Source organism: Diadema antillarum, unplaced genomic scaffold (assembly GCF_040938485.1).
Source record: "Diadema antillarum isolate AM-2024a unplaced genomic scaffold, OU_Dant_1.0 scf00000028, whole genome shotgun sequence".
Taxonomy (NCBI): Eukaryota; Metazoa; Echinodermata; class Echinoidea; order Diadematoida; family Diadematidae; genus Diadema; species Diadema antillarum.
The window spans coordinates 4,092,108-4,119,900 of NW_027270917.1; the positions used below are offsets into that span (position 1 = coordinate 4,092,108).

General features: G+C 39.3%; 1 protein-coding gene across 1 annotated transcript in view; it reads left to right on the plus strand.

The window, feature by feature from the left end:
* The window catches only part of LOC139737209 (copine-3-like), a 139,223-nt gene that overhangs the window by 40,539 nt on the left and 70,891 nt on the right, over window positions 1-27,793 (plus strand). Inside the window, exons 2-3 of the mRNA XM_071647888.1 lie at window positions 15,338-15,522; window positions 16,312-16,491. Of these exons, the coding sequence (XP_071503989.1) occupies window positions 15,373-15,522; window positions 16,312-16,491 (330 nt within the window). The 5' untranslated portion in view covers window positions 15,338-15,372. The remainder of the gene's footprint in view (window positions 1-15,337; window positions 15,523-16,311; window positions 16,492-27,793) is intronic.

Genomic DNA, 27,793 nt, shown 5'->3' on the forward strand with positions numbered 1-27,793 from the left:
AGCAATGGCTGGTGATCCGGGGCCTCCAGGAATACAATGTACATTGTACATTATAGATGTCAAGCCATGGATGCTTTATTATAAACAATGTGTTTAGGTGGCCTGATGGGGTGACCCCAAATTTTGATGTGTATGTGTTTTTAATTTTCTCATCCAGAGAAGGGGGAGAATAACTTGATTCTGGCTGAATGTTTGATAGCTGCATACAGTAGCTGCATGTACAAGCTAGCTGCCATGACTAGGGTTGCCAGATCTCTGGGATCCTTCATATGCCAAACTCATCTATTTTACTTCCAGATTCGGCCAAACTCTTTTTACTCATGCCCAGGTTTCACGGCCGAATGTTATCTATCCAAAGATATAAAGAAGTAGGCATTGGTACCAATATAGATGCTGTCATGTCAGGCAGTCCCAAATCATAAAATGATACCTGATTGACTCCAAATTTAGTGACATGTACACATTTTGTATGCAGGTTTTTGGATTTGAGTTTAACGTTACTTGATCCTAGCCAGTCTGTGAATACAGCCGAAGAGGGCATGCTAAAATGTAGGTTTTGTATTAGAGCATTTCTATTGGCCCTTGGCTAATGCGTTGTCTTAATCATAACATTGTAAAATTACATAAATGTGCATTAATTCTTAGTCATAGTGCATGGTATTTGTAGCACTTTATCATACCTGCCAATTTTCTCACAATTATCATGGATTAGTACTGTATCATCTAAATGTTAAATATATTTTTTTAAACATTTTTCAGGTACCAAAATTTCTTTGTCAGGCCATCAAAAAAGAGTTAGTGTGGAGCCTTGTGTGTCCAAGTGTATACATTCGTCAGCTATCAGCCCAAAGTGTTCTAATGATTTTTCTCCAAATGACTCGAACTTCAGAACTGAAAGCAAGCATCCAAGTCTGATGCTGCACTCCTGGATCCAACCCAAAGGAGCTCTGAGAGAACGAACAACACAGAGCCTCTAAAAAACATGCGTCCGAATTTGATTTATTGTTAATACTCCAGTGCCTTCTGGCCAGTACATCCCTTGCTAATTAAATTTTCTGGCAGTATGTGGGGTAGCAAGGAATAACCAAACAGTGTTACAGTCCTATGGCCCGGGGATATATGGCGAATGTTTGGGAAGTTTATGTGAATCAAGGTCTGTCTGTAATTTTCTTGTATTTGCAAAGTAGTGGGGGGGGGGGGGGCGGCTATGAGAAGGATGTGCGTGTATTTATGTGAGCGAAAGAGTGTGAATTCAAGGGCGAATCAAACTAATGAAGTATCAAGAAACAGAATACTGGGCTCTGTTCTTGTTCTCTTCTACCTCATGCCTCCTATTATCATAATGTGACCAGACGACATTAAGAAAAGCAAACAGACAAACAACACGTGAACGAGCCCCAAAATAGGAAAAAAACTAAAACAAAAATAGGAACCACAAAAAAGCAACAAAACACTGATTTCATGAATAATGATAATGATGTGGTCTCAAATGCCCAGGTAACATTTTCAGTGGAAACCCTACTCTTTGCAAATTGTCCAAACGCATTGCCAGGTAAACACTAAAGGGACAAGAGGGGGTCACAGCGGGTAAGACGTTTTGTTCAAAGATGTCTTTTCTTCACAGGATTTGAACCCTGGGCCTGCTGTTTATAGAATACAGGGCCTCATCCACTGCATCACAACAAATGCAACTCCTAACAAGCAAGCAACAAACAAACAAAATACAAAAACACACACACGTGTGTGCACTCACACATTATATGGAATCAGATATATATCTTAAATATGAAGTGTATTTATAAACAAGTAAACCTACTGAATGAAGTATGGGACAGATAGTCCTACATACATAAAAGATAAAGTCATTCTCTGCATGCACACATTCTCCCCCAATCAATTTTCTGGGAAAAAAAAAGTGCAAACCTGCGTACCATGCAAATCAGCTGAAAATATGAATAATAAATGGATGGAAGGAAGGATGGACATACATGTATACACAAATCCTTCACTTTTGTAGGAATAGGTGAATTAAAGACCACATTATTAATGCAAACAGTGCGGGAGTCAAACAGAATCAAATTTAAAGCAGTTATGCAACAGGGGGCTGTTAACCCTCTTACCACCAGGATTTTGGATTACTGTGGATGTTTATATGCAGCACAGTGCTCCGTAGAGCCGAGAGTGATCAAGGCGAGAAAATTAACTTTCACACTGGTGTCATTGATGCTCCGGGTAGTCGATAGTCCGATATGGATCTGACCCAGAAAGTAATTTTTCTGCCATTGATTAGATCATGCTGTTCATCTGCAGCATCGCCATCAACACCTTGGTGGCACACTTACGTGCGTTCTTACAACACTACATACTGTACGTGCAAACACACAGACATGCAGACACGTTTGCATGCTCAATTTGATTCACTCGTGTTTGAATACACACACATTTAATCACATGATATTTAATATTCAAATGTGCATACACATATACATCACACACACACATGCATCATTAGCACACCCTTGCACAAACACACACACATGCACACACACAAATCTATATTTAAGCCCACTAGAAACATTTTTCTTCATCTTCATTCAAATATTTGAAAGCTAGATAGAAGAGAAGGCAAATGAAGGGGGGGGGGGGGGGAGTCTGATCTACGAATGTACAGACTGAGGCTTCTCCGTCCACACCACCATGCTTACAACCCAGGCTCTAATTTGGTTTTGGCGCGTAGTAAGGGACGAACGCAGTGTTTTCTGCCCAGCCCTCACTTTACCAATTTATCTGGCCGAGCGCACACCACTCACTGGTAGAGACGGGTCCTGCGAGCACTCCCTACCTCTCTCTCTGTCTCTCCCCCTCTCGCCCGCATCTGCTCGGCTCGCCGGCGAGCATTAATTGCGGATTGAGTGGGAGAGGATATTAAGTGGAAGCCTTCCTCCTGATCAAAACACCGCGCAGCATTCTGCGTGTGAGCCGTGTGCGGAGGGACTGCTTCTCTTCACTACACGACACGACACGACACAACGGGGCGGCGGGGTATTCTCTCGCCCTTTCGCAGGCCATCAACTCGGCTGCCAGCGTAATCAGCCCACTTGATTTATGTTATCATCTGGATGATAAGCAGCTACTCTCTGTGTGCGTGTGTGTGAGGTAAGGTTTGGCGCAGCGGCGAGGGAGCGCAGGATTATATTTTGGTTGTAAATAATCTGCTTTCAGCCAGGAAGTGTCTTAGAACTCTCAGAGGACCATGTCTGCGTTTCGTGTCTTTTACTGGTCCCTATAGCTTGTTCTGATATGGCTTGTTTAATATCTTGCCGAGATGTATTTCCAATGTACAGTTTAATCCATTGACTCTTATTGAGAAGAATATAATGTGATGCCTCCACTAGGTGAGTTGCTTGAGGCAAAGGCAGAAATCATCTTCATATAGAAATCATCTTCTAGCCCAAGAGAAATCAGGAGAGAATATTTCGCCAGTTTGCAGAATAGTATGTTTTCTACGCCAACAGATTTGCTTTTGCCACTTCTGTATGTCCATTATTCCAGTAGTGTATACCATCTTTTTTTAACATATCTGACCCTTAAAAAAACCCACACATTTTGTAGTTTGATGTTGTATCTGATATTATAGTACTTTGTTTTGTTTCTATTTTGCTATTTTAAATGTTTTACGAGTAAGGGTAAAATCTTTTTTTTTTTTTTTGGAGCCCTTTGCTGTCCATATGTTCTTTTTTGTTTTGATTGCAGAATTTCAGAGTCCCTTTACTTTCTGAATATTAAACCAGTTCTTGAAATAACAATGCATTTGAAAATCAAAGTTTTTCTTTCTGTCTTTCATATTGACATATTATTTTTTAATTCTCTGTGATTTTGTATCGATTTCATAATAAATTCAGTTTGTGCTACCTAATTTTTACCCAACATTAAATCTGCACTTAAAATTCAGGAATAACAATTTAATGATAACAAAATGATCACCTCTAAAGCAACATTTACCCAGTCCGTAATGGGACAAAGGTTTGCGGTCACTTACTCTAACGGCAGAAAAAATTGTGTTGACTTTATGGGCCATATCACAGCTTAAGGATATCCTTCTCAACCTAGACTCCAATCCAGTACTCTGCAGTTTCTTGTGAACCAGGTGCGTACGAGGCCGTTACTGTCATTTTTATGACCGGCCTCTAGTGAAATGATTTCATTGCAGTGTGATAGAAGGTTGTTGTTTTTTTTTTTGACTTGCCTTTGTTTCAATAGAGGCCATAGGGCCTGCTAATTCATGCCATCAGAAAGGTTGTGACACATCGGTAAAAGCTGCTATTAAAGTAACTGTACCAAATGTCCAAATGTCACCAGAAAAACATTGCCAGAAAAACTGCAGCCCACGGAGTATGACTTTTCTTAAGTCTGCCCGAAGTTTGCAAGACAGTTTGCAGTCTGCACATGCTCACTGCACATGACTTGTCAATATGTCTCTTGGCCTACACCCAATGGGCACATGCAGCATATTCAGCTGATTGGCCAGGCTATTGTTACATCATAATCATAGTTGTGCACAGCAGACTTCATAGCTATTGGTGCTTGAATATGCAAAAAAATAAAAAATGAAAAAAAAAATTATGATAATAATAATTATATTTCTAACTTGAGGATTCCTTGTTGCGATGTTGATTAAAAGTTGTTTTCGTTTGTTGTTGTTGTTGCTGTGTCAAAGTGTAACATGAGGAGCTCACACAGTGTGATGATTACATTGTGGGTTTTTTTTTTCTTTGTGTTGTGATGTTTCACATTGAGAATGTACCTCATGATGCTGATTGAAGTTGTAGGGTAAAGATCAGGGATACTGTGTGTAGAGCATTGTTGAACAAGACTGTCACACTTGGAAATGACATACTCTGGAATTGTAAATTATTGCATTCTCTATGAGTATTATTTCTCACTTGGCCGGGTAAGATGAATTTCAAATTTTTTTTCAATTTTGTGGCTGGACAGGACAATTGAGTGAGCACTTCATACAGCTCACCACTGCCTAGGCAGTGAATAGCTTTGGCAGGATGTAGGGCCTTCTGCAGTTAAAGGTAATTGGTCTGCATGACAACAGGAAATGCACTCACACTGCAGGGGTATCATTTTACAGAACTTTATACCCCAACAATATATCTACCTTGAGATTAAAAGATATGAAATAATGTTACAAATATATACAAGCGAAAAGTTTTTATTTTAGTGCTGGTTTCATGTCTCGCAGTATGTGTGAAAATTTCCGTACCATGAAACTTTCTATTTTTACAGTAATCGGAGCTTTTCCAAAGATTGATTTTAAAAATTTGTCGATATTGGAGCATCATCCACTCCCATGACTTGAGATTTGAAAAAAAAAGAAATGTCTGTCGGACATGTCAAGAGGCCAAGCAAAATTTTTTACCAGCTACCGTGACTGATATTTACTCGTGATCACATTACACACACATGAACTGCATCTGTACAATGATGTAGACAGTTGTCATAGAAACCAAATTTTTATGAGCTCCCCTCTGACATAGATGATCCATCCCTGATTATAGTCTGAAGTTCACACCAGCGTGCTTATCGGAGGGGAAAATTAGACTCCCGCGGCAGAGGTGGGATGCGAGGGGGAAAAAAAAAAGACAAATCCAATTTAAGTCATCATACCAATAAGAGGGGGGCCACATCTGTGAAAATTATGAATTATTGCAGACAAAAACGCATTCTCACACAATCGCTCCTCAATCTGCGCTCGATCCCAAAATGTGGTCGTAATTGGCAGCATACCTGTTCAGGGCCAGAATGATTTCCAGCCGTTTTTTGGGGGGAAATAATTAGGTCAGCCAAACATTAGACAGATACTATCCAGTTGGGATTTGTACTAGCAGACGGCGAAGAGAAAATGATGCAGTGATGCACCTGCGAGCCAGCAGCAGTAGAATTGGCGAGGGGGAAGGGGGATTATGGATTCCACCATCACAGCATCTGCATATTCTTGTCTGTCATCGTTTATAATATAAGTCTAGCATTAGCAATACATAGTGTATTTGCTGTAGCAGCATGTCTCTGCAATGACTGTTACATTGGATGATCACCAACTCTTGATGCATTGCAAGTTTACACCGTCATTATGAGGATGAGATATAGTTTTGTGTTATTGTGCCATGTCTTGCAGTGCTCTGGATGTACTGTAGGAGTAATATAAAGTGGGAGAGATGTAATAACTTTGTATATTCTGCTGTGCACTTCATTTGAAGAGGTGGTGTATTACACAGTTTTGAGCTTGGTGTGAAGGGAGCACCAATATTTTCCACCAAATAAAACTGTGCCATTTTCTTCAGGTATTACAGTATTACTGTAGTATGAAAAGGAAGGGACCACCATTTCTCAGTGGAGGAAGTAAATCAGGGAATATCTGTTTGTTCGCCATAAGTATAGGCACAAAATGAAAGTACCTTGACAGCCAACTTTTATTCTTCATATTTTGTAAATCTATAGCACACTGTCCCAGTGGCACGTACGAAAGAGCCATTTAGGTCAAAGGACTTAATATCACTCGAGAGCAGTATATTCATTTGTCCGCATATGGAGGCTGACTTACAGTCCCCCCCCCCCCCCACATCCTTGCAAGGAACTGTTTTAGTATGACTGTGATTAAGGTTTCGAGAATGTTGTGCCAGCACAACCCCTCAGATGCAGAGCAACCCTAGCCTTTATTTTTACAGATTCAGTTCCTAGGTAAAAAGCGGCAGTGAATTTCCTCTCCTTTAGAATATTTTGTTTCCACATTCCTCACACAAATTCAAAGAATTCTCGTCTTTGCTACATTTCTTTCTTCAAACAAACTTTCTTTTAATAGAACCAACTTGGCTCTCAGCTACTAACATTACCTACATTATCTTTCATGGACCAGTCATCTCTACAAGTAAGTCTGTGAAAGTTTGGCAAGCTGAAACCACCGATAAACAGAAAATGCTGTCCTTTGGAGTAGTTGGTATTAAGAGATGTGGGATGGAATTAGAAGGTCTTATCAAATTCCATTTGGACCGCTTACATGCCAGAAGGAACCTGACGTCTGCATCGGCAAACAACAACCACTCCATCCTTTACACAAATATGCATAAATCATCACAAATGTTTATCCAGAGTGTCCTGTATCTATTCTGGAGATGAGTGCATGGCTGTATCTCTGCACCAAAGTAGTTGATGTTTGAATGGGTCCTTGTAAAAAAAAAAAAAAAAATCCTAGCTCTGTTCTCGAGAGGCAGAACCCCAGCGATTGGATGTGTCAGTGGTCTTTAACCCTCTGGCTGCTAGGAACGCAGTGACTGATTAATGTTAGCGTGTGACTTGATGATAATTTATGTGACAGATGCAACCATGAATGAGTCAAAGCTGCAAGAGGTTTGCTACATCTATGTAATAGTCCATGAGACCAAGGCAGTCACTTTGGATCTTCCAGTGTAGTTAGCATTGGTTGTTCCAGTAGAAAGAGCATTTCGTGTTAAAAATAAAATAATGACAAAATAAAGAGTGAAAAACTATACAATAAGCTAGTAACAAATGTTTGAAGATGAGAAAAAAACCCAACACCCAGCCATTCTTGTGTCTTGTCTTGTCAACCATCTACAAATTCAGGTTCAGGTCTGTAGTTCCAATGTAACAGAAGTTATCTTTGTTTGTTTGTTTGTTTGTTTGTTCATTTGTTTCTTAGTGAACAGATAAACTTTTGGCCAGTAAGCACATTGCCTCCTCCTTTTTCTACCTTTGTTTTTTTGTTCTTCATTTTGGAATGAGAAATAAATGTTGCAGTCATTGTGGGCCTGTCTTATATTGCATAACATTTTACAGTATTTTCAGGCATCTTTTGGTCACCTTAAGACTGCTCTTCCATAGAAGCAGTGAACTGATTCATTTGGCCTAAATTCCCCTTGAAGGTATGACTTTACCTTAATATACATGTGGACAATGGAGTGAATGCAGCAATATCAGTAGAACACATCAGTAATCCGTTCAAAAGTTATGAATTTTCAGCACTTCTGCACAGTCACTGCTGGATGAGAAGACTACTACCGGTTATAATGTCACATGTTTAGAACGATAGAAGGAAAATATAAAGAGAATTCCACAAAATTTCCTTTTTTTCCCCCAAAAAAGATATACCAATCCTGGACTTGTTAATGACATCTGTTAAGGGTAATATTATACCTCCTGCTTTCTGAATGAGGCAAGTCAAGTACTCTTTTGATATGCTAGAAAAATGAAAATATGTCAAATTAATCTATATATTTTCTTTACATCGTTCTGCACTTGTAACATCACAGACTGCAGTAGTCTACTTATCCAGGGATAAATATTTATAACTATTAAATGGATTGTCCAACTTTTCTCAAACTTTCACTGATGTGTTCTACTGATATCGCTGCATTCACTCAGTCCCAACATAATATGAAGGCAAACTTGGACTTTCTTTAAGTATGCTCCTTTGCAGAAGCAGTGAACCAATTCGTTTTGCCTGTACTGGGGAAATTCCCCTAAAAGGTATGGGTTGGTTTAAATGAGACACAATATATATTCATAAAAAGCACCACTAGATGGTTGCTGCCCAATGAATTGCATTTTTTCCACCTGCATATCAGTATTAGAGCACTTGCAGAAATAGCAATGGAAGCCTGCCCTCACATGCCCTCATAATGTGCCCTCCCCTGTACATGTAGTTTTGCCAATAATCCAGTGAGATCTCGCTTAAAACCATTTTCCTGATCACAGGCAAAAGTGTGATGCCCCAAATATCTAGCCTCATTCTCATGAAAGAAATCCACAGTTTTTATCAGAACTCACTCCTCACAGAACTGATAGAATGTTTTGAGCAGCAATCTTCTAATAGAAAACATCTCAGTCCTTCAAAAGGGCCTCTCACATTTTTCAAGGGCAAACAGTTTCCGTTTCGTGTCCTCGATTATATCCTGCTAACTGCGGTGATTTGTTATGTAATCCGGCAAAATGATGAACCTGAACCATAGTAGTCATCAACTAGCCATGAGATACATACAAAATTCAATGGTACATGCAGATTATTAATTAGGTCAGTATTTTGATTTCCTTTTCTTTTCTTTTTCTGTCGTTCATATGACTGAGGACAGTGGGGGTATACTAGTAGTATATCATGCCCAGATGATCAGCGCTTCCAGCTAGGCTCGTCTGTGGCACATCGGTGGCATTTCTATCATCGAGTTGTAATAACAACTGGAGTAACTTGTATACCTGTTTTCTTTCACCTCAATTGTTCAAATGGTTCTACTGCCTTTTTTCTGCCTCCCTCCTTTGCTTTTATTCTCTCTCAATCTCTCTTTATCTATCTATCTCCCTATATCTCTCTCTCTACCTCGTTCTTTCTCTTTTCTCCACCTCTTACTCTTCCTCCAAGTCATCATCCCTCTCTCCTCTCCTCTGTACCTTTCTCCCTGTCTCCGTCTCTTCTCCCAATTACTGTCATCATTACAAGAGTCCCAGAAGAAGGCTAGTGTGTTGAGAGGGGCAGGTTGTTCCCAGAATGCAAAGCCCAAATTCCATGAAGGAGGTAATCTTTGCCATGGAAGAGTCCAACCCATGGCTTAAGATCATGAGGTAAACGTAGCAGGTGCAGTCTCATTGAAAGAGAGATTTTTGGAAAAAGAAATTACAATACATTTGTTTTAGTTTTGTCTTGTTTTTCTTCAGTTGATGTTGATTCCAAGGAAAGCACTTCAGGGGTGTCATAACTTATATCTGACAAGATGTATCTACCTGGTAGAATCCTATCCTACAGTGATTAAGTATTTAAAAGGATGGCATAGCTTTGGTTGACTTGGGGCTTCAGGTCTCCAACTTTTTTGTGAGATAATGAGAAACTTCTTGTGAAATATTAAAGAACATACAAGTCTAAGAGAAAATCAAAGTTTATTTGATGGATATTGGTTTTGAAATGGCTTAGCTATCCAAAAACAAAGAGGTCCTAATAAAAGGTGAGACCCACCTTTTCTTTGTAGAACTTTATGTTACTTTGTTTTTGGATATCAGCCATTTCAAAACATATCTTTATCAAATAAACTTTGAATTGCTCTGAGAATTGTATGCTCTTTAATATTTCATATAAGTGGTTTCTTATAATCACACAAAAATTAAAACCTGAATCTCCATCTCCAACAGAACTATACCACCTCTTTAACCTCACATTATTATCCCCCATGGTGCTCCCAAATGGGAACAAGCTCTGCAAAGCGTATCGAGAGTTGTGTGTTTTGATTAATAGACCATTGAGTTTGTGATGCAACCATCGTATTTAATATCATTTGCATTTTGCAACTGGCAAGAACACTTACTTCAATGTGTGAACACTTCGTAACCCTAAACCTAATTAGACTTAACATTTCAGGGAAAATATGCTTACAAACAGGAATGATTTTATAGTCTTGAAACTCATAGGATGCCTGCTTATTTGCATGTTCTTCTGGGCATCCATCTCCCATCATTCAGTCGCCGTGGTGACGAGAGGTGTCCTGCCAGTCCGTCCCGTTCTGGTGGTCACTGTAGGTTGAGGCGTCCAGCTGAGCTCTACTAATTATGATGAAGTTTTCACGGCCTAACACCCCCTAGTCTCGACTCGCAAACCCTACATGAATGTAGACATGCGGACTGTCATCATTTCACATCCTAATGATTTCTGGACTTGATTAGCTACACAGAGGCAAATTCTGTAATAAGCATTAATTGCCTTTTAATACTTAACAATTTCACATTCTGTTGCTCTTTGGGCTAATTTAATCAGTGTCTCATAATTGTAGCACAGCCTTCATATCACGTTATGATGGAAACTAGGAGTGCATATATTTAGAATGTATTGACACCAAGTAGGGGGAAGGCATTACTTGTGAAATGAGGGATGTAGCAACGAATGCGTTGGGTGGCCCTGGACATCAGCGGAAAATTTTATGCCAGTCCCACGTCACAGATGATCTTTCCTCTACTTGTTTTCTTCCCCCTCTCCACCCAATGTTGTTTGAGGTAATAGACCCTGTGTGAGAGCATGCTTGTAATGACAAAATCAGATGTGTAAACATTATAATTCATGGCCAAAATATGACATTTAAGGTAGCCAGAGCCCTGGAACTTTTTTTTTTTTTCGAGGAGTCACATGCAATGCTAGAATTAACATGCTTCCCCTTGAAGTTATATATTATTGAGTATGTATACTCATGATTTTTATCATGGCTATCACTCCAAGTACTGGATAATCTGTGTTTACTTATGGTGATGAAGGGCAATTTGTCAATCAGTTGCAATAAAAACAACTTGATGCAAGAATCATTGATTTGAATAAATTATGCAGTGCCCGCTGCTATACAGGGCTCAGAACTATCACTGCCTGGTGGGCAGAAGCTCGGTGGTCTAGTGGATATGACGCATTAACTGGCAACTCTATCTATCTATCTATGTCTAGCAAGCAGGAGATCGTGGGTTCGAATTCCACCCAAGTATGTATGCCCATGAATTTTAACGTGGCTTAATATATTACTCAAACCACTGAGTGATCAGTGTGTGTTTGTGTTTATGAAGGGCAATTTGTCCATTAGTTGCAGCACATACATTTCGGGTTTAGCTGGAGAAAGTTATCACACAGCATTTGGGTAAGAAAAGAAGCTCTTTGCTGTGATGCACAATGGAGATACCTTTAAGTTATTAGGAGTAAGAGTGTCTTTCTCATACTTAATAACTTGGATTGAAATTGGGAGTGCAAGTCAGCGAATATGACTGAGACAGTGAAATAATATTAAAGATATGATGAAAAGCTGTTTTTCTTATTGTAAAAGCCATTAAAGGAATAACATATTATAAAAAACGTAAAATCTCTAAAAAGTGAGCCTGTGTTTATTGTGTAAGAATTGATGTGATTTTTTTTTTGCGATATTATGTAGGGTAGGTAAAGTTATGAATGTGGAAATGATGCACTATTTGCATGCAAATTACTGTAAAACCTGACATTTTTCACAATTACCTTCAAGAGGAGCCAAGATTTGCAAAATTAGATTACAGGCAAAAGTTTCTGTCTACATAAAGCATTGAATGCCAGTGGCATTTCCTGAAAGTTTCATGCCACGACAAAGGCCGTTGGCTCCAAGTCGTAAAAGTTTCATGCCGCGCATGTTTCTGGTTTAAAGTACATATGATGCAAGAGGCTGCCGACAGTGGAGTATTGTCTGGCCTTACTGCAGCACCCATCTGGTGATCGTTCCAACGGAAGTGGCCATCACCTTTGCCGCATCAAAGGGAACCCTTCCCAATGCATATTTCATGCTGGTCTGTGAGCCATGAGATTTGTCACCCACCTCTGTGTGGTGGGATGATTGAAGTATCGGTATTAACAAGGACTATGAAGAGGGCACAAACTTCTGCAATTTGGCCATTCTTTGAAGAATGGCACGCAAGTGCTCTTCTGTTTTTTTTTGGGGGGGGGGGGGGGGGAAAGTGAGGGGGCAAGCATCCTCGAAGTTGATCAAAAGTTGCTAAAATGCGGTATGATTTGGAAAGAAAACTAGTCTGTCAAATCTTTGTGTACACATTGGCAGTGTGAAGCAACAGTCTTTTAAATTTTGGCCATTATTCCATGCCAAACTGGATACACATTGTTTTTGAAGCACCGGAAAAAAAATATCCTTGCAACACTCTCTTTCTCTCCAGGCCCCTGTTAGAGAAGGTGTGAATGTGTGGATCTGATGTGAGGTTGACAACAATGCTTTGTTAAAGACCTAAATTGTGATAATATAACATCTGCAAATGTATGTACATCTGTTGTGTATTGAAACAATAGGCCTTTTTTTTAATACACTGTGAAACCATTTGATACCATTCAAGAGTAGAGTCTCCAGCCATTCTTATAGTTGACATCTTTATTTTGGAATTTAGCAGAAATTTGAAAAATCAGCCACTGTGAGTAGTTAACTTCAAAATTAAGTCTTTCTAACCGATGGTAGATTTCTAGATTGTGGTATTCTGCACACGATGTGGAAGTCTACACACTATGTGGAAGTATGGAAATTGATTAACACGGTTCATTTCGTGTTGTAGTATTTTCACGCTATGAGTGTGATAGTGTAAGAAAAGCAGGGTGGCTCCAAATGGCAAGTTGCCCGCCGAATGTAACACCTGGCAAAGAAACTACAAAGACTAAATTGACTCTTGAAGGATGAAAGTGAAATCGAGGGGGGGGGGGGGGCAGAGGTGCAGAAAACAGATAAGATTACATTGATACAGTGTAGTAAGAGTTGCAAGGTCTTAGTAAAGGGCTTTATGAGGCTACAGGAAATGAAGCAAACGTGTCAACATTAGAGGGCTTATATTGTGTTGCAGGAATGTCATCAGCGCAGAGTAATGAGAGTATGCACCTTCACGGGCTTCTAAATAGACACAAGGCTATGAGTAATCTTTTCTCCCATTTATTCTTGCATTCCCCCCCTGGAGATATAGAAATAAGGCTGCCTTCCACCGAAACAGCAATACTGTAAAACCAGAAATATTCATTGCATGAAACTTTTGCGAATTGCAGCCAGCAGCCCTTTTTTGTATGGGGTGTGGCGTGAAACTTTTGCAAATTGCCACTGGCATTCAATGCATTGTGTAGACAAACACTTTTGTGAGTATTTTTTTTTCTTTTGCGAATCCTAGCTCCTCGCAAAATTTGTGAAAGTTTCATGCCTGTGAAAATTTCTGGTTTTACAGGAAATTTTATAATGTTTCCATTAATTAAACACCTTCATGGAATAAGATCTGACAAGACTAATGTTATCAAATGCCCCCTCCCCCTCCAAAAAAGAAATACATTTGTGCATTATACTATAGTTGTAATCATTGACAGAAAGGACAATTTGTTTTGAAAGAAAAAAGATGCGAAAAAATTCTGCAATGCATTTAATGCCCTGAAATTTCATACCCCATTCATCCATGCAGCTTGACCACAGGAGTGCTCTTTTAGTGTTTCAACATTTGCCCCTTTGAGTTTGTTCATACAAAGTGCCACCGCCCGCTGAGACCATGCACAAAGTGGCGGAGAGTGGCTTGACTGTCATAGTAACCCTCACGAGCGCGGGGAATTTGAACATATGAACCGCATGCACAGCGTACACTACATACCACTTACGGAGTGCGCTAAACATTGGAGACCATTTTTACAGAGTTTAGAGCGCTTTGGAATGCGTCTGAACGTAGCCTCGAGAGGGGCATAAGTTTAGAGGTCTTCAGGGCCCAATGGTCTGTTCATACTGAGTTTAGAGCACTTCAGGAGCTCTCCCAGAGCACTCTAAGTGCCATGTATGAATGGGGTGTCAGACTAAGTCATCTAGGATCTAGACTGGAAGTTCTCAGAGCAGATTTTGCAATGCTGTCAGCAACTGTGTCCCAGACATGTATCTGGAACAAATGGAAAGAAAATAAGATTCAAGACCTGGTTTACTGAAATACCAAAAACAGTATACACACCCCAGCATCTATTATTCAATATTATAAAATGGGTTCAAGAATGTAGCCAATTGGAAGCACTGAAATGAGTCACGTGTGCGTGCATTAATTTCTCAGTAAATGCACGGCCTGACGTACGTCACAATGTTTACACTAGCAGTGCGCACTCAATCAGTTGTTACAAGTGCGTCACGCGCTACTATACGCGCTGTCAATCCTGTAAACAACTTCTAGTTCGGGCTGCCACAACAGCCAGCGGCCTTTCTTGTGCATAACACGTATGGCGTACGTATACTCTTATACGTATGTACAGTACTTATGTGCGGGATTTCCGAGTGCGACGTGCGTAAATGTTTGGGACGAACATCTTCGAACACCTTGACTTTTGAGCGAGTGCTACATGTAGCTGACTAGTATTGACCCACAAAGGTACGTGAATAATGCTCTTAGTTTTCGACCCATTTTATAAAACAAATGATGCACAGGATTATTTCGTAGCGTTGGTGAAGGTGCGGCGCACCTTCACTAAAACACTCTATCCTGTGCATCATTTGTATAATATTCCACTCCAATCGTATGTGAAACTAGTGGCTGTCACAATAGCAGGACTAATGTGTATGTACTGTGTTAATGTATAACTTTTGATATATCTTCTTTTGATAGTTCACTTCAATATTTTCATGTAGTGTCTGACATGTAAAAGTTGTAGCAGTATATGTGTGTTTGCAAGTGTATGTGTGTGGATGTGTGTGCATTATGTATAATCATACCACTTTGCACATATTGCAGTGATTATGACCCGTTTTTTTTTTAATATTCATATAATTTTCCCTGACAGAAAGGCACCCATCATCTCGAGAACTCGATCCCAAGATGGCCACCACCCCGTCCTCCATGGCTGCCATGGCAACCAAGGTTGAACTGAGGCTCTCCTGCAAGAACCTCAAGAACAAAGATGTGGGCTCCAAGTCGGACCCCCTGGCTGTCGTCTTACAACAGGTTGGCCGCAGCCAGTGGGTGGAGGTGAGTTGGTTAACTCCTCGAATGCCATTTGTCACTCATCTTCAACTTGTCGCTAACTGAAGTGGGTTACTGTAAAACACAATATTTTAGTGGCATGAAGTTTTCGCGAATTAGAGCTTACTGCCTTTTTTGCAGCATGAAATTTTTGCGAGTTGCCTCTAACATTCAATGCATCTAGTATAGACAAGAACTTTCGCATGCATTTTAATTTCGCGTATTTTGGCTCTCGCGAAATTGGTGAAATTAAAATGCATGCGAACATTCCTCGTTTTACAGTACAGATGCTTTTATAGGACAGCGACGATTAATGGATTGAAATCATTAGAGGTTTCTGCAACAGAACAACGGTGAATGGAAGAGAGCTGCCAGCTGTGTAAATCCTGAGTTGATTTGTTGTCTGTATGTTTTGTTTTGTTTGTGTTTTTTTTTCATCAAGGTTGTCTGTACATATTTTTCTTTACTGGCAGGTATATTCAATTTCAGGGTTGTCTGTACATATGCTATGAAGCAGCACTTAACATTTTATCTCGTATTTCATCCTGAAAATGTTAGAATGTACCATTGACGCATCTCGATAATCCTTTAAGTGACATTCTGTCCCTGTGATGGCCGTATGAAGATGAAGATTTGCTGCCAAGAGAGAGTGGATTTACTTATATTGTATTTCACCAACTGAATACGGGGTGGAATTCTCAACTTCAGAACAGTTTATATCCTGGCAGGGAATGATAGAACTGTTGGATTTTCAACCACAAAACAAATTATTTGCTTGCTTTTTGTCCATTCTAGCTCTGCCGCACAGAACGAGTCAAGAACAATCTGAATCCTGTCTTCACCAAGAGCCTTGTTGTCGACTACTGCTTCGAGGAAGTCCAGAAGCTGCGGTTTTGCGTCTACGACATCGACAATGACACGGCGGATCTGAATGACGATGACTTCCTGGGCGAGACGGAGATGACTCTAGGCCAGGTAGGAATGGAGGTACACATCACGAGACCGACACCCACGAGTCATACAGCCCACGAGTCATACAGCTCACAAGTCATACAGCCCATGAGTTCAACACTAAGCTAACAAGGCCCACTAGACCGACACATTAAGCCCCATGTTGTATCTGTCGAACTCATGGGCTGTTTTTACCTAGTGTCGAACTCATGGGCTTTATTTGCCTAGTGTTGAACTCATGGGCTGTTTGACTCGTGGGTGTCGGTCTAGTGGGATGACCCCGAGAACGCACCCTTTATTCCTGCCATTTATCATTATCATTACCATTATTATTAATCATTATCATTACCATTTACAAAGCTGCATCAACTGGTTAAATTCATTAGATCTGAAAGCAATCTTACAAAACTTGCCAATGTTTGATAAAGATAAGTATTATTAGAATCTTCTAAGATGTGTTGCCAGGGCGGGAATCTATACATTATGTATACCAGCAATTCAAGAGATTATTGGAAGATTCTGCGACCAAAATTGAATATATAGTCGCTGGGGTGACAAGACCTTGTATCTCTAATTTTGGTGAAAATCACTTTTCCGGATAAATTGTCAGATAATATGTTAAGTGATGTCCTGTCCAAATCCTAGCTGTCTTTATCCAAATGTTACGTTATCACCAAAGGAAAACGAAAATAAAGCCAACATTACGGCACGTCAAAGGAAAGGCGAGCCTATCATTTGTTATAGTGCTTTGAAGATATTTTCTTGCTGCTATGATTCTGTGGTGAAAGTTTTCATGCTCTCCTTAAAAACATCTTTTGTTCAAGGGTCTTTATGAAATATGAGTAAAGGGTGTTAAGGTGCCTTGAACACTATGGCTTTAGTAGCAACCTAATGCCCTTATCATTCTCATACTCGATTATTTGACATTTTTGAGATAAGAGGTTTGTCACACCAACAATGATACAAATGTTGCACGTATATCACCAAAGGAAAAATGAAAATGTTAACAAAACAATTCTTCTTTTTTTTCTACTATACTTCACCCAACACAAACAAAGAAGAGTAAAACTCATGATAAGACAGTATAGCACCAAAAGTGAGAAATGTAGCTTCTGGAACTTGATGGGTCAGTCAGATGTTCATTTTGTGGACCAGGAATCGAACAAATATAAAAAGCAATTGGAGCATTGATCCCAAGGATTGGATGAAGAGGCAGCGCTCCCATTCATCAGGGGTAGATTGGAAGTTATCACTCTCTCTTTGTTCCCATCATTTCTCGAGAGCTCCCAGTAATTCTTTAGTTTGGACAGGGATGAAACTCTTCAGGTTTAAAGGCATCATCCATCCTTTCTTCATGGATTCCTGTATGCCACAATGTCACTTGATTTTAGATTCCACCTGTTGTGTTGTTGGTGTTGTTATCATCATTTAGATGTGTTACACACTCTATGCAGTACATACTGAATATCATGCAGCATTAAAAATTTTACTGATCTGTTTGGTCAAAAATGTATGATGATTATGATGCAGGGAAATGATGTGTTTTCAGAGAGTTTCTAACATTACATTGATTTAGGGAACTTGAAGATTCCATTCCTTAATACTTCACTTCATCCTTTGTGTGTGTGTGTGTATGATCACCCAGTGTGTTACTGGTGGTTTGTGGGAAACAAGGCAAGAAGGAACTGTGTTTGTATTCTATGATGCTGTCCAGTCTGCTCCAAAACCTTTTTTGGTTGGTCTTATTTTTGTCGTAAGCCTTAGCATCCTAACACTGTCACTTTGGCTTATGAGCTTCTTCGGATGTCAGACCCTCTAGAGGAAGTGTACCTTTGACCTGTAGCAAGATTCAGTGTGGTCTTCAAAGTGTAGGCCTACCTTGGATAGCATGATTTGACAGATGATTAAGTTGTTAGAAGAAACCGTGTTAGCCTGAGTAGCACAGAAGATGTGGTGAAATATTCCCAAGTAAAGTACTCGTGAGTAATCGTGCAAACTGAATATTCTCTGAAGGGCTTGCCCGGAAAGCGTCGGATCTCCCTCCGAATATTTTTGTTTTTGTGGTTGCTTCCCGCCGGATATTGTAGCCAGGGTTACATCGAGAATTTGTCCCAGTTGGGGGATCACACACATTGCATCAGTTGACAGGTTAACAGGGGAACCCTCTTTTCCCCCCCCCCTGCAAAGAGGGAGCTATAAAGTGATGCAAAAGCTGCTGCGTATGCCGACAGACCCCCTTTTTTGTTTGTTCTCCTGTCGGCGGAAACGTCAGCGACCGTGGCAGCGGAAGGGACAAGTAGAGGGGACCAGGTGTCACAGCCGATCAGAGTCCCCAAATGAATCGACGCACCGCTGATACGGGGGTGCTTAGCGGGTGCTTGTGAGCCATTAGCTGTCAGAAAGAGACAATTAGGGCTTGTTTCATTGCGAGAAAGAGGCGGTGAGGTAGCATGGAGAGTGACGCTGTTGACGTCTCGATGAAGCGATGCCTGCAGCCAGCGAAAAGAGGCTTCACTTTGCTGAAACTTTTTCGGGGGTGAGGACGAACCGCAGTAATGGAGGCTGACACCAAGAGATGATACAGGAAAGATCTGTGCCTCTCCCATCTCCAAATCTCATTCAGATGTGTCATTGAAAATTTTTAGGCTCTTTTATTTTGTCCTGAGAAGACTCAAAAACAATTGTCTTTACTTTTGTTTTAATGGGGAGGGATAGGGGTGGGGGGGGGGGGGGGGAGGGAGCAAAAATCATGAACTGCATATATGCTGCCCAAGCTTAGTAACCACAATGTTTTCTAGTGTTGTCCTTGGGTGAATCATACTTTGTACTCAGGAGAGTAATGAGGTACTATTTGAACAGAAAATTGATTTGTGAAACTGCGATTGATGTATTGATAGTTGTTCTAAAACTTCTCTCTTTCTTTTTTGTTCTTGATCCTCTTCTCCTGCCCCTTTAAAACTTCTTCTGTGAAATGCTAGGTACCACATATGCATTGCATTATTCTTATGTTTCAAAGTGCTATATTTCTGCAATTAGAAGCCGAAAAGCTCTCAGAAAGTCATATGAGTGAGTGCAGTCACATATTTTGTCAAATCACATATCAAAAAGTGAGCTTGTCAGTCGATCCTTCGTACGTTAGACAGATTTAGGAATGTTGGATACACACGCAGGCAAGAGAGTTGTTTCAAATGGTAAGTAGGAGCACCAACAGGACTGCAGTTGAGAAATGAAGAATAGTGGTGAAAGAAATTGAAAAAAGAGTGACGAAATGGAGACACAGCGCAAAGTCTGTCATGTCTGAGGTTTCAATATTTTATTTGTATTAGGACCAAATACAGATGTCTGAGATTATTTGGAAAATTTTACAGAACTAATGTTAGACACATGTTTTCTGAAGATGTCAGAAAATGGCTCACAGGGAATCTGGACGCCAAGTATGTAAAACTTGACATTCTGGTTTCGATTGTTGTTACTGTAGTGGTGGGGGAACTGCCCCAAACACGTGGATTTAGTGAATGTAGAAATACTAGAAGGACACATCTGCCGTAAAGTTTTGAGCAAAATTGGACAATCCCTTCCCTTCAAATTTTAATGTTTTCGTTGAGTCTATTTGTGCCATTGTCATTAGATATGAAGGCTACAATCTGTGTTGTCACAGTAGAGGAATGTTACAAAGAAAACAAAGAGAATTCCATTTAGAATGCCATTCTTTTAAAGACAAGTGCATGTCACTGACATACATTACTGACATATATATGCAAAGTTTAATGTTCGCCCTGCCTTTTGAAGGAGGTACGCCATGAGATCTTTCATTAAAGGTGCATAGTCCCGGTAGTGTAGAGGGCGCTGTTGATGATACTGCCGATCACCGTTAGCATTGATACGAAGATTACCGAAGTTGAACTGTCATCAAGAGTAAAGTGTGTAGGTGTTGCTAAGTAATGTTGCCTTCGTTGTCTTCTCTGCGCATCGCGCAGTCTGTAGTAATGCCAGGGTGCGTACATATGTGCTTCTTATTATGACATCACAATAGAAGTTTGCTGAAGCTGTCACGCCCCTCAGCCGAATCATGAGCCGAACTGTGATCGGACCACTGACTACAGTGAATCGGACTTCTTCAGACTCGGGGGAAGTGGGCCAAAGGGTAAGCGCTTAAGAGGAGTCGATAGCGTAGGTCTCTATAGGAAACTTGCGCCGTGCGCCCGCGTACGCATTTGACTAAAACACGAGGACCATGCACCTTTAAGCTAGAAAAAAATTGATAAATATGATGTTCCCTTTTTCTTATGTGGTTATTATGGCAAAAAGCAACAACAGCAACTTCTGAACAGAACAGCAGATTTTCCTCAAAATGCATGAATGTGGTACCGGTATATTAATATTTCTGCATTCACTGAGAATACACACATATTAAGTGTAATATTTCCCGTTGTGGAGTTTTAATAGAGGCACAGAGGCTTCTTGCATTTAGTAAAGTCTGATATACAATGTAAGGACAATTTGCATTAGGTTTTAAAATCTGTATCTGTAATTCTGCCTTCTAGTGATTATAATGCATTTTTTTTTTTGTATGAGAGAGGGAAAAAGAGACAGATTTAAAAAACAAAACAAAACAAAACACACGATATACTATGGATGCATACATGTATATGTTCTTAGGACAGGCTTTCTGTAAACACAGCAGGATGTTGAGAGGAGATAATGAATGTTTGCAACCTCTCTCTCACTCCCTGTAGGGATCTTGGGATGATTTCATTAACGGTTCCTCCAGACACATGCTAGCATCTTTTGAGACGTCAGCAGGGGGGCCTTTCTGACCAACGACTCCTCGTCTGTTGTCGTATGATCTTCCGGAGATGTGTTTGGAATCTCATGACATAGTTTCTGGATTATGTTAGGCAATGTAAACAGTTCTCAGGCACTTTTGTGTTTTGACTCGTTTAAAATATTTTTGTTTGTTTGTTTGTTTCTTTGTTTTTGAGCCACCAGCTAATTGTCTGGCATGGATTTGATTAAGAATTTTTTTACCCTTACAAATTTGAACACTGTAAATAATCATGTATTAATGAAGTCACAAATTGTAATAATTGTTACCGTCTCTTTAATGTGATCAGTCTCGTGAGAAAGTAAACATTAAACATAAATTCCTTTGCTTAGTTCCATGTCATGTCAAATTTGTCCACATACTACTCCAAAATGCAGATTATGACTGTCTGACTTTTACAGACATTGGTAGTTTAGGACCCTCAATCAAGCTTGACAAAGGTAATTTCTCCGCTCTTCACTAGGTGTTGTACAAATTGTGAATGTGAGCAAGCAAGCGATGCGAAAATGCCAAGATATTGAAAGGATTGATTAATCGCAAAAGCGTAGATGACAGACAAAATTGGAAGGCTTTGCGGTTGTCTCATTGGAACCGACGGCTGATGAATTGAAATGTATGTGATAGGGCATTTATGATTATTTGAATAGCAGAGACACAGTTGTCTCTGGCATGTATTGTAAACATCCTGAATCTGAGGGGGTTCAGTATTGCTGGTTTGTTTTGTGTTGTTTTTGAAACATCAAAGAAGACCAACATAAAAATCATATTTATGATTACATGCAAAAATGTTTTCAAACTGCCGATAATGATGAACTTACTCTTGTTTATGCACTGTTCAGACAAATTCCTCTTGTAGTTTGTCTCGAAGTAGAATTGAGAGCCACAGTACTTTTGATAGATTATCCATCAGTTTCATTTTGCAGAATGATGACGTGCTTTCACTTTGAATCATTTCAGTTTTGGATATCTAGGTGACATGTATACATGGTTATAATCAAAGCAGGGGTTCACAATTTTAGTTACTTTTCATATATCCCTTTGAGGGAATTGTCCACTCTTATTTAAAGTTTGCATCAATATGAAAGGTTTCCAAGAGCGCCTAGTCTTGCTCTGAAAATATTGGACATTTTTCTATGTTTAGGAAACACTTCTTGAGTTTGTAATAACCATTTTGCAGTACAAATTTGTCTACCACTTTAGTGAAATCTACTATGTATCTTTGTTTTTTTAATTGAAAGGTTTTTAATCAATATAACATGATTAGAGGATAAGTTCTTTGTGGAAGTTGTTTATTTAAATTGAATTACTGGATAAGAAAGGTCACTTGTATATTTACTCAACAGAATGAATCAATCTCAGTTGAAACTAGAAAAGAACTCAGAGAGTACAGACCTCCACCAAGCAGCTCATTTCCACCCATACACACATGCTGAAAATCATCCATTTTCCCAATACAGAAACCTTTTTTTTAATGTCACCAGCTTCCAGCTACGCAGTTTCTCGCCTCGCCTGAGCAGAGCACGCGCTTAGAGCGCGTATGCAAACCTCAAATACACGCAGCTTGAACTCCCAAGTTCAATGACCCATCTGCCAAAACAAGTAAAAATCTTTCAGAAATCCATTAAAATTCCCAGATCACTACCAAAATGTAATCACCTCTTCCTTTGTGTCATTATCATCTTTTCCTGCAAGTTTCACTCAAATCCGTTGACAACTTTTTGAACTATTTTGCAAACAAACAGACAAACCAACGCCAATGGAAACATAACCTCCTTCCTTGGCGGAGGTAATTAGTATCTGTTTCATTTTACTGCACATGTGTTTAGGCAGTGGGCAGTGATGCAAAGAATGAACGTGAAAAAATCCAGAAAATATCCAAATACCCATTTCCTAAAGTATTCCCAAGGTTTCGTATGTCTTTTTGATTAGTCATCGCTGAAGCATAATGATTCCCTTGAAGATCCAAGCGGTAAGAAGCGCGACAAATTCATCACCGTGGAGCCTCGCCTTCAGGCATACACGTTCGTCCAGGCCCCCTTTTGCTCCCAAGTAGGACGGTCTGGAACAGGTGGTTTTTGAACTTCTGGTCAAGATCTGCTCGGCCGATTTGTAGATGCCAGCGCCGATGGGATGGTTTCCTCATCACAACACCCCGCCGTCTGACACACTCATCCATCCATATCACTCTCCCCCCCCCCCCCACCCCCTCTTCAGTATCTCTCACCTCACAAACCTCTTTTAAGGCATTCCCGGTTTCATTTGAGATGGGGCTTCAGGTTTCCAAAATTTTTTGATGATAATTTTTTCAGATAATGAGAAACCTCTTATGAAATATGGAAGAGCTTATAATTCTAAGAGGAATTCAAAGTTTATTTGATGAAAATTGGTTTTGAAATGACTGAGATATCCAAAACAAAGCAATCCTAATAAAAGGTGGGACCCACATTTCATTAAGATTGCTTTCCCGCCTTTATTTTACTTGTTTTTGGATATCTCAACCATTTCAAAACCAATTTTCACCAAATAAACTTTGAATTCCTCTTAGAATTGTAAGCTCTTTAATATTTCATAAAGTGGTTTCTAAGTATCTAGCAAAAAGTTAAATCTGAATCCTCACCTCAACCAATATTGTGCAAATCCCTTTAACATCATGGTTTGACAAATAATGCTAATGTTTGAAGAACCCCCCCCCCCCCAAAAAAAAAAAGAAAAAAAAAAGGGGGGAATATATCCTTCTTAAATTTCACAAAATTTTGCATGGTTGAAAAATGTATCTAAAATATAATGCACCAAATCTTAAGGTAATACACCAGAGAACTTTTCCAAAAAGTTATTTAAACAATTAACCCCATGTCACTCAAGCATATGCTTCCCTTTTGTACCCAAGTTACGGTTTGAATTTTTGATGAGTCCAAATAAATTCGCTGGAAATCTTTAGTATTGTCAACCCCTCCATCATAAAGGAAGTTTCCAGTTTTATTATTCTTAGAAAGGTCTTCATTACCTACCTCTACAATATGTCAGCTTATGAAAGGAATCTGATTTTCATTGTTGCAAAAGTTACACAGAAATTTTAGTAAAAGAGACATAGGTTAACATTGAGTTGGTTCCATTTATGAAATTTTGAAATTAAGCATAGAAAGGCAAAATTCTTAGAACCATGCTGCCACCATCAATAAATGCACAAACAGATCTCAAATTTGCTCACAGCCAGTCAGATGTAAGGATTTCAATTGATTGAAAAAATTGTCAGTGACTATGACAAGTTTCATGAAACACTACCCAGATTTTTTTTTTTCCAAACTGAAAACACTGTTAAGTGTTACCTTTAACTCCATACCTCCATCTGCAGATCACCTCCATGCAGCTGGGCTGGCTGTTCTCTAGACATGGTCGTTTGAATAACGGCAACTGATCGTAGAAGAATCTCCAAACTTTCTCTGTCATGAAGTCTCTCATTTTCGTTTACTTCTCTTATTGATTTGTGTAAAAAAATTAAAAAAAGGTATTGTGGACACTTGCTTGTTGAACATTTGTGTTTGTGTTTGTGTGTCTGTCTGCCTGTCTATCTGCACATAATTTTGCTCCTACGTTTTGAGAGCCATGTGTCATGTGTATTTCATATACTTTATGTCATTTCATTTTGAAAAATTATGACAAAAATACCCTTTGCACATTTTGCCACACTTTTGTTCAAACATATATGCACCCTTTTAAATGCTCTAGATGTCTCTAGAAAACTTAGGTGTGTCTCTTTACATTCCCTTTATACACCACTAATAAAGTGCAAGGGTCTCCCTATCTATCCGTCTCACAATATTATACCCCTCTCGAATTTTTGACAACACCATACATCCTTTACAAACCTTCATACACGCAAGGACACCAGCTGGAATCAACTGGAAGGCTTCTGACGCTTACCTTCTGAACCTGTTATTGGTTAACAGAATGACGCATTAGATGGCAGCATGCCAAAGACCCAGCATCATCCTTTACCTCCTTGCAAGATTTTATTATAAATTTCTACTAAGTACTCATTAAGCGATTACTGCAGTGTGCGTGTTTTGATTATGGCTAGTTTTTTTAACAACAATGATGATGATGATGATGATGATGATGATGATAATAATAATAATAATAATAATAATAATAATAATAATAATAATAATAATAATAATAATAATAATAATAATAAAAATGATAATGATTATAATAATGATAATGATAATAATAATAATAATAATAATAATAATAATGATAATAAAGTCTTCTTTATCAAGGAGAGCCTCTTCATTGTTGCCAATTATTATTACTGGTACCCTTGCATTGCCAGGTATCCATGTATACACCTGGGTCGAGAGGGATTTTGTAGGTAGAAACATCTTGAAAGGGACGTAAGCACTGGGTGGGAATTGAACTTAGGTCCTCCAGTCGGGGGTCTTATCCATTACGCCACAGTGCCCACCTTTTGTGTTTGTCTATTCTGCCCTTGCTGTGTTCGATAATGAACAGATTCTAGAAGAGAATGGGAACAAATGAAGCAAGTTATTGAAAAATGGCACTTAATGCACAAAACTGATCAAGATTTCCATCAAAGGATTTGGATTTTGCCCATCAGACACTTGTGGTTGAAATCATGATATCTAGGTTGTCACGGTGCTGCGGAGTTGTGACTGACTTTTAATACTAGAACTTGGACTGGCTTGTAGCTTTTGTCTCTTTCTTTCAACCTACTAGTACTGAGAAATCTCTTTTCATGGTGATTTTTCCTTGAAAACTTCTTCTGCCTGTTCAGATAATGAGTGTTATACTCTTAAAGTTTGTGAGTAGAAATGCAAATCTAGAGGATGAACTAGAAAGGAAAGGAGTTCACCCAAACTCATAAAGCACACACATCATTAGGATTAGAGAAATGAAATCAGTCATGTTACGAATATTTGGCTAAAATAAAGAATCAAAAGAAGGGAGCTGTTTCTATTCAAATAATGGGTAATATATGTCATTTTTGTGGCATTTCTGATATTCTTCAAAAAAAAAGTAGTTTAATCATGGCACTGTGATGGTACACATACTTGTGTGTGGAATAGCTTGGTTGTCTGGTGAACCAACAAACTAGAAGTATTATTTTTGCTTGATTTTTTTGTGTGTGAGGGCATTGAACTTTATTTGCCGTGGAAGAAAATTGTGGCAGATAAATGATCCCTCAAAATGAAGTAGAAACAATTCTGTTGTCATTAATAGACACAGCAGTTGAGTAGATGCGTAAGAGATGTTGTGTTCTTGTGACCAAGATAGCTCTCTCAAGATACAGATTGATTGGATGACGCAATTTGGTACACAATTGTGATGCGATGATGTCATCGCCTCACAAGTATCACACTGATTTGTACACAAAAGCATTATGATTTGTCTTCTTCTTCTCCTTCTTCTTTATTGAAGACAATTTTAGCAGCTATAACCCTGAACCTGTTAAAATCATCATTGCGCTGTTTCTGCGACATGGCAATAACTTGATGGGAAAGATACATTATTTTTTTTTCGTCTTGAATGCATTTCAAATTGGGGACATTTTAGTGAAGACTCGTTTGGAGGTTAGTGGGAGATACAGGTGACAAGACAAAAGCATCACCACATTTCAACCCATTGGCCCGAATTCACGAAGGTGGTACAAATGAAACCATGGTTTAAACCATGGACAAAAACCATGGAGCGCCAAGTGTAGCACGGAATATTTCATTACGAAATTGGTCATTTCGTCATCAAAATGACCGTTTCGTTAACGAAATTATGATTTCGTGGGGCGAAATGTTACAAAATGTTGTCATTTCGTTACAACATGTTGTCATTTCATTACAAAATAATCATTTCATCGACGAAAAGACTGATTTCATAACGAAATATTCCATGCGACACTTGGCTCTCCATGGTTTTTGTCCATGGTTTAAACCATGGTTTCATTTGTGCCACCTTCTTGAATTCGGGCCAAAAAGTGTGCTTTGAGTGCTGATTAACACAGAAAACCCCATAGGATTGTGCACACTGTCTGAAGTCCATGGCATAGAAGGGGTTAGCCATTACTGTACCTTGAGAACTGAATGGCACAGAAAATTCCACAGCATTGTATACTCTGTCCGAAGTCCCTGCCACGGAAAGAATATTGAATCCCACCAGTGATTGCGTCAGTCTCACTGTTTTGTTACCATATATTTGCAACTTTTAAGTCTATAGTTTATTGACCCCCCCGAAAAAAAATAAAACTGAGAATTTTTTCTTCCTTAATTTGTAATGAGTCATCCATCACTCTGTTTCATAATATCACATTGGATTAAAATAGGCTTGTAGGTGGGGAGACTTTTTAAAGGAGAACTATTCTTGTATACTGCATGCTTGCCTGTCCTAAAGCTACTTCAGTGAACTCACAAATATGCATTCATCAATAAATACCACTGTTAATCAGGGTTTGAAATTAAAGTACATATCTTTTTGGCATTCCTGTGAGAT